The following is an 8318-nucleotide window of genomic DNA, read 5'->3' as shown; positions in this document are numbered from 1 at the left end:
GATCCCCAAGGCTAAATAGTGTGGATAAATCAGTTGAAGGTGCATCAAGAAAGCTGAGTTTCATGGATGTGCCCATGTCCAAACATTCTCAGGCTAGTAGCAGTGGTTGCAGTCAGTCAAAAGCTACAAATGAAGTTAAGTTTGTTGAAGATGTGGACAATATTCAGCTGGAAAACACCAAAGAAGATGAATGTCACCCAATTGAGAATCCAGAAGCTCCTCCAGTATATGACAGTGATGAAGACATTGAGTATGGGTCAGATGAAGAAGAACAAGAAGAGAAAGAAGAAGAAGAAGAAGCAGAAGCAGAAAAAGAAGGCAAAGAAAAAGGTATATTTCATTTATAACTGATTTCATTTATTATAATTTGTAACTTATTATATGGTACTGATGTTGATCTTGAATGTGCAGGTAAGGATGTGGATGAAAGACCTGCTTACATGGATGACTTTGATGATGATTTTGGTCAGCACATGAAGGGTGAGCATGATGTAGATCTTTTCCCTGAAGAAGAAGTTTTTACTCCAGTAGATCCTAGCAAAATGGAGGTAAAAACTAGATTTGCAAATAAGGAAGCATTTAAGAAACATCACAGGGGTTATTGTGTTCTTAATAAGTGTCAATATATTTTGGATAGAAGTGCTCCCTCTAGAATTAAGGCTGAGTGTAGGTTTAAAACAGAACATGATTGTCCTTGGTTTGTGTATGCTAGCAAGAAAGAGGGTGAGAAGACTTTTGTTCTTAGGAAAGTGAATTTGGAACATAAGTGTGAAGGGGATCCCCAAAATAGGAATAGATCTGCTGATCCTCATTTTGTAAAGGATTTTGTTCTTGATCAGATGAAGAATAAGCCTAAAAAAGTTGTTCCAGACCCTTATAAAATCAAGGAAGACTTCTTAGCTGAAAAGAGAGTAAATATACCATATCAGTGTGCATGGAAGGCTAGGAATCTAGTTTTAGAGTCATTATATGGGAACTATAAAGAAAGTTACAATGAAGTACCAGCATTCTGCAAGATGTTTACTAAATGCAATGATGGGTCTGTTGCTAAGTTCACTTTTGACACAGTGAATAACACCTTTGAAAGCATGACACTCTCATTTGAACCTGCAATGAGGGGTTGGCGAAAAGCATGCAGGGGATTTATAGGGCTTGATGCCTGCCATCTAACAGGGGAATATGGGGGAGTATTGATGGCTGCAACTGCACTTGATGGACAGAATGGGTTAGTAATGTTAGGAATTATGGTATGCACAGCTGAAACAAAGGAAAATTGGATCATTTTTTTGAAGCATTTGAAGGATGCAATATTAGCACATCCAGTGAAAGTGGCTTTCATTTCAGATAGGCAAAAAGGTTTATTGGAAGCTGTTGGTATAGTGTTCCCTGGCCATCACCACAGATACTGTTGGAGGTAACTTTCTTGTCTAACTTTGTTTCTTGTTTCTTTTGTTTGTCAGATCAGATAAAGGCCTTATGTTAATTGCAATGTGTTAAAATGCAGACATTTATACAAAAATTTCAAGAAGGATTACAAGGGTCTTGAATTATACAGTTCTTTATGGAATGCACCAAAAGCATACAAAGAAAAGCATTTTCAGGTTTGACAGTTCACAACAGTTCTTTGTTATTGGTTTTATGCACTGTTTGACAGTCAAGTTAAGCTAGTTTTTGATTGGCTGTGCAGGAACATTTTGACAATATTGTGAAACAGAGTGCTGCAGCTGGTGCTTATCTCAGTAGAGAAGATCCTGCTACATGGTCCAGGGCCTTTTTTAACCCTATTCACTGTTGTGAACATATGAACAACAATTTTTCAGAGTCTTTTAACAATATGATCAACAAGATGAGAAATAAACCAATTATAATGATAGGAATAATGTATGCTAACTTAGTGATGGGTACATGGTACAATAGGAGGATGAATCTGCATCATGGGTAGATGGTAATTTGGTTCCTACTGCTGTTACATTGATTAAGAATATGTTGGAATTTGTGACTGACTATGGTGTTGACCCTTGTGTGGATGGAGAGTTATATATGGTGACTAGTCCAAAGAATTCTGTGTTCACAGTGAACATACTTGCCAAGACTTGCTCTTGTTTGCAGTGGCAGTTGAGGGGGTTCCCCTGTATGCATGCAGTGAGTGCATTGCATAACATAAGGCCACAATGGAGAAAGTAAGATTTCTCTTTTTTTAAATCTGTACCTTGTCTCAGAACTTATTTATGCAATTTCTAGGCCTTAAATGTATCTAGCACTAACCTTTACATACTCTGCTTGAGCAGGTACTGCAGTGATTACTATTCAGTGGAGAACTATAAGGCCACATATGCACCAACTTTTGCACCACTAGATGATAAAAGTGAATGGGTCCAGGTACTTTTTCTTCTTAAATTTGTAACTATATGCCCTATTTATATTCTCAACTACATTGATATAAGTGCTGGTGGTGAAGTGGGATCTAATCCAACTGCAAAGAGGCAAAGGACTGAATGTGATGCACAAAGCTTCACCTTCAGCAACATAGAGCCAAGTCAGACCACCGGAGTTAGGGGTGCATCTAAGTCAAACAAGAAGAAGAGAACGACATCATTTGTTGGTGAATGTTTTACAGGGCCTGGCAGTCAGCCTTTGGCAACACCATCTTCTACTCCAGCTTCCACAACACCTATGAGTCTGCCATCTATAGCACCATCTTCTACTCCACCCTCTACAATAAATAACCTTTATCAGAACTTCTTTGGCATTGGATCTGTATCTCAGAATATAAAACAAGGAAAGGGAAGGGGAAATGGAAAGGCTAAGAAGAAATGATTTGAGATCCGTTTTCTGATTTTTTGTGTTTAAGAAGACAATATTTTTTTCTTTTGTAGACTTGAATTAATGCTGAATCAAAAGTGGCAGGTTGTTTATTAGTACATTTGCAGGTTACATTTCAGATTGTTGAGTTCCTTACATATAGCATTAAGTTGTAAACTTGAATGCATAATTCTGTTTTTTGCAGCAATGAAGACTTCATCTGAGACCCATTTAAAACCGTCACAATCTGTACAAGTGAGGTATGCTATGTTCTTGTTGTGTTCATTCTTGCAAAATTTCATCTCCATCTTTGATTTGCAGTGATCTTTGTTGCAGGTTTGATTTTGCAGTGGGCAGTTTTTGAAGCAATGACCAGATTCTCCGCAAGCGTAACAACCATTATCTACTGGTAATTTCACCATCTTGCATTTGACAGGATCGATGGCATCGTCAAACCATTCAAAGTACTGACAGGTTGGAATTGAACACTTCAAAAACATTTTTTCGTTTGTTTCTTTTGCTTTTGAACACAATAGTTGCCTTATACCATTACATGGTATATATTTGCACCTGGAATAAATCCAAGGACATACCTTTGGATCATGAATTCCCTGTGCACAGATAGAACATGGAATTAGGGGTTGTTTTAATCTTAATCTTACCTTGCTGCTGCTACTGCTGCCTGGAGAGTTTACTTCATTTTGGCTCATGTCTTATTTATTTTTATTTTTTTGATCTGTTGAGTATGACAAATAATATGGTTCTTCTCTGCAGGGCCTAATTTATATGAATGAAGCTGAATCTGACCGTTACAAATTCGACCGTTACAAATCCGACCGTTGCAATGAGTCACCGAGTTGACTCGATACTGGTTTGGTTACGAACTCAGACGAGGGTTAAGTCGTCTTTTACCTAGCAGGTTAACTTCCACATAGCCAGTTAACTACCTAAATCCGTTTTTTGAAAAAAACGGGATGGAAAATGTCAATATCGGCCAGTTTATATAAAGATTCAAAAAAACGGCCAGTTTCTTAAATATGGTTCAAAAAGGTGGTTACTTTATTAAAAAGCCCAATGATTTTATTTGTAATTGTTGGATGTTAGATCCACCTCAGGGCTAGACTTGTAATCTCAATATTTTACAGATTTTTAATTTACAAAATTATTTAAAGTTATGTCATAGACAGTCGACTCCGATCAACGTCTAATCTAGGTACCAACCCCTAACTTTGGACAAATGTGAGACCAAATACTAGTGTTGGTCTAAACCTGAGTACCAAACACTAATTATCCCTTTTTTTTGTTTTTCGTATCAGCTCTTGGATCCATTTCTATCACTAAAAGAGCTTTAAACAACAATCATTCCTAACTTTTGCTCGTCCATCATTTGAACTTTTAATGTTGTACAATCGCGATCATGATGCGGACGATGTTTATTAGTTTGGGTAAAAAGCAGCACACTGAAAGTTCACATAGGTATCTATTTGAAATTCTACCCTAAAGACTGAAGATCATGGACATGCCAGGATAACTTGAAGTTTTATTTTTTAATCGATAAAAAAAGAATAAATTTTTTAATGGAAAAGAAAAGTATATTAAAATCTAACAAACATAGTATAATAGGTTTATAATTTTGTTTTTATCGAATACATTAGAATAAATGTTATATTTTTGAATTTTTTACTGCAAACGTGTAGACATATTTTGATTTTTTTTTAATCCTTGCTTCCTTTACGATGCAGTCCGCAACAGAGTTATGCTTTCTATTTTTTCCTAAAGGAATGTATTGATAAAAAAATAAGCGGCACTATTAGGAAATAGGGCTATGCTTAGCCTAGAGTTATATTTGGAATATGTGTGGCTCAAGTTTGTAACTTGAGACCCACGTCTGGTCTTTGTATAAATGTCTTGAGTTTTAATGAGAATGGTAAGACTTGACCAAAACTTAACATGGCATCACGAGCCTGATTAAAACCCTAAAACTAAAAGTTTTGTTTCAAGTTCTACACGATGGGAGAAGATATAACAGAACCATCAGGAACCAAAGAAAAGAATGTAGCATATGATCTGCAGAAGAAGAATCCGGTGTACCATCTGGGATCAACTGATAGTACATGTATTATTATTACTCCGATTGTTTTAAAAGGAACCAATTATGATGAGTGGGCTAGAGCCATTAGAAGATCGTTGATATCCAAGAGAAAGTTTGGCTTTGTTGATGGCACCATTAAAGAACCCGCAGATCCTGATCAGTTGGAAGAATGGATTGCAGTCCAATCAATGCTCGTTTCCTGGATTAGCAACACACTAGAGTCTTCAATCAGATCGACGCTGAGAGATTACTTACGATGATGCAAGTCTTCTCTGGACACACTTAAAGAAAAGATTTTGTGTTGTCAGTGGAACACGAATCTGTCAACTGAAAGCTTCTTTAAGTGATTGCAAACAAGGAAAAACTGAGAGTGTAGCTGTATATTATGGGAGATTGAACAAAATATTGGATGAGCTAGTGACATATGAAGATACCACAGTGCAAGGTGGTCTTTGCGCATGCAATATTGCGACTCAGGTGAGTACTTTGCGAGAAGAAGATTTTCTTCATTATTTTTTGATCGGTATGGATACTGTGTACAGTTCATTACGTGAACAATTATTGGCAAGAGAACCCCTACCATTTATCGATGCAGTGTATCAAACTATTGTGAATTCTGAACGACTGTGAACAGGTGATGTAGTTTTTTTCGAAATAAGTACAAGACAATGTTATGGCATTTAAAGTTCAACCTGATCAGCGAGAAACCATCAACATATGATCCTAAACACTGTAATGGAAAAGGACACTATGATGAGGGTTGTTATCATCTAATTGGATACCCTGAATGGTGGAGAGATAGACCTCGAGGTGGCAGAGGTTATGGCAGAGGAGGCATGACAGGTGGTAGAGGTCGAGGTGGTTCTGGTTCTGCATATGGCAGAGGTGGTAGAGGACATGGAAGCAACAATCCAGTTCGTGCACATAACCTGAATATACCAACATTTTAGCAATCAGGCGGTGTGACATCTGCAGATGGAACGGGTTTGGTTGGAGTGACAGTGACACAACTTCAGCACTTCCTTGAGTTTTTAAACTCAAACAAATCAAATTTTCACCTACAAGGTAAGAAGAATCACGTTTCCTGGATTGTGGATACATGGGCTACAAATCATGTCACTTGCAATATTGATGACATGATAGAAGTGAAAGATATTAAGGCATGTTCCGTTGGCCCGCTAGACGGAAAATATGCAAACTCTGATAAAATTGGAACTGTGATTCTTCCTGGTGGTTTGAGGTTTGATAATGTTCTTTACGTACCACATATAACATGTAACAATGTTTCGGTTACACAAATGATCGATGAGTTAGTATGTATTGTGCAATGTACTAACAGTTTATGTCTTATACAAGACCGGTTGACGAGGAAGGTGATTGGAGTGGGTGAGAGACAAGGTGGACTATATATTTTGCGTGGTGTACCTCCTGTTAAAGTACTTGTTTTTAGTGGGAACTCATATGAGATATGGCATCAAAGAATGGGACATCCATCGGAGAAAGTTTTACAAAAGCTACCAGTTGTAAGTAGGTTATTTCGAAAGAATAATAATGTTTGTGATATTTTCCCACGAGCAAAACATCGTAGAAGTAGTTTTCCTGTTAGTTTGAGTAAAGTCAGTTGTATATTTGAGTTAGTTCATCTGGATTTATGGGGTCCTTACAAGACACCTTCTTCTTGTGGAGCTCATTATTTTCTAACAATGGTAGATGATTTTTCAAGAGGTGTGTGGATTTATTTGATCAAAAGTAAAACTGAAGTTGAATTGGTATTTCTTAATTTCATTGCTCTTGTGAAACTTCAGTTTGGTAAAGAAATCAAAATTGTTAGAAGTGATAATGGAACATAGTTTAATACATTGCGTGGATATTTTAAGACTAACGGGATAGTCTTTCAGACATCATGTGTTGGTACACCCCAAAAAAATGGGAGGGTTGAGAGAAAACACCAACATATAATGAATGTGTCAAGAGTCTTGAGATATCAAACCAATTTACCAATACGTTTTTGGGGAGAGTGTGCATTAACTGCATCATACTTGATTAATCGTACACCAACACCTATTCTTAACAACAGAACTCCATATGAAATCATGTTTGAGAAGTTGCCTCCATATGATCATTTGAAAGTGTTTGGGTGCTTGTGTTATGTGCATAATCAAAGTAGTAAAGGGGATAAGTTTGTAAGCCGAGGAAGGAGATGTGTATTCCTTGGTTATCCTTTTGGTAAAAAGGAAAGTTTATGATTTAGACACAAAACAATTTTTAGTGTCAAGGGATGTGGAGTTTTATGAACATCAGTTTCCTTATATGAAAAGTATTACCGGAAATACCACTGAGATTGTTCCGTCAAATAATGATGTTTATTGGAGTGATGATGAAGATAGAGAAGAAGAACAATTGTCTAGAGGTGTTATGGAAACTCATCACGACGAGTTGCAGCAACAAAGCAGTGATTAATCATTGTTTGAGCCTGATTGTAAAACTCAAGAATTGCAAGGAAAAGCTCAAGAACAACCTAAGGAGAATGATAGTAATAGCAATGACACAACAGCTGAAGGTGTGGTAGAGAATAATAGTAGTGAGATGGGTAAAGGAAAACTTCAGAAGATTCCTTCTAGCAGACTCAAGGGTTTTGTGACACACACTGTACGAAAAAATAGTCCACCTTCCACTCATCTTACACAATCATCAGTCTCAGGTACATCTTATCCTTTGACAATATTATGTTAGTTGTGATCGTTTTTCTGCAGTTCATAGAAAATATCTTGCAACTATCACTGCTGGAAATGATCCTAAGAGCTTCAAAGAAGCTATGAAGCATCCAGGATGAAAAAAAGCCATGACAGAAGAAAACAGATCTCTGGAGGAACAAGGAACATGGGAGTTGTAAGAATTACCACCTGGTAAGAAGGCACTAGGAAGCAAATGGATTTGCACAGAAAAGCGTGATGAAAATGGAAATTTGGTACGTCTGAAAGCAATACTGGTAATATTTGGGAATCATCAAGTTGAAGGATTGGATTACAATGAGACATTTGCACCAATGGCAAATATGACAACAGTTCGTACTTTTCTAGCTGTTGTAGCGATTTAAAATTGCGAAGTGCATCAGATGGATGTGCGTAATTCCTTTTTTCATGGAGATTTGGAGGAAGAAGTGTACATGAAGATACCACTGGGATTTTCCAAGGGAAATCCTAATATGGTGTGTACAATGAAGAATCATTATTGCCTAAAACAGGCTCCTAGGTGTTGGTTTGTAAAATTATCAGCAGCTTTGAAGAATTATGGCTTTAAACAGTCATACGCAGATTATTATCTCTTTACTATGACAAAGGTAAAGATTCAACTTAATGTTTTGGTGTATGTTGATGATTTGATTGTAGCAGGAAATAATCAGGTTGCACTTCATAATTTAAAA

At 36.9% G+C, this 8318-nt stretch overlaps 1 protein-coding gene across 1 annotated transcript; it reads left to right on the top strand.

Annotated features, from left to right (window-relative positions):
- Positions 1-278: 278 nt before the first annotated feature.
- On the top strand, positions 279-2921 carry LOC113320601. The gene is made up of 6 exons (XM_026568505.1): positions 279-330; positions 412-1414; positions 1505-1601; positions 1688-2180; positions 2289-2379; positions 2459-2921. The coding sequence occupies exons 2-4, from the start codon at positions 441-443 to the stop codon at positions 1940-1942; spliced, it is 1326 nt and encodes a 441-aa protein (XP_026424290.1). The 5' UTR covers positions 279-330; positions 412-440; the 3' UTR covers positions 1943-2180; positions 2289-2379; positions 2459-2921.
- The last annotated feature ends 5397 nt before the right edge of the window (positions 2922-8318 follow it).

This window comes from Papaver somniferum, chromosome 11 (genome assembly GCF_003573695.1).
Source record: "Papaver somniferum cultivar HN1 chromosome 11, ASM357369v1, whole genome shotgun sequence".
NCBI classification, from domain to species: Eukaryota; Viridiplantae; Streptophyta; class Magnoliopsida; order Ranunculales; family Papaveraceae; genus Papaver; species Papaver somniferum.
Note: the sequence above shows the minus strand (reverse complement) of the source record. Positions and strands in the feature narration are given on the sequence as shown.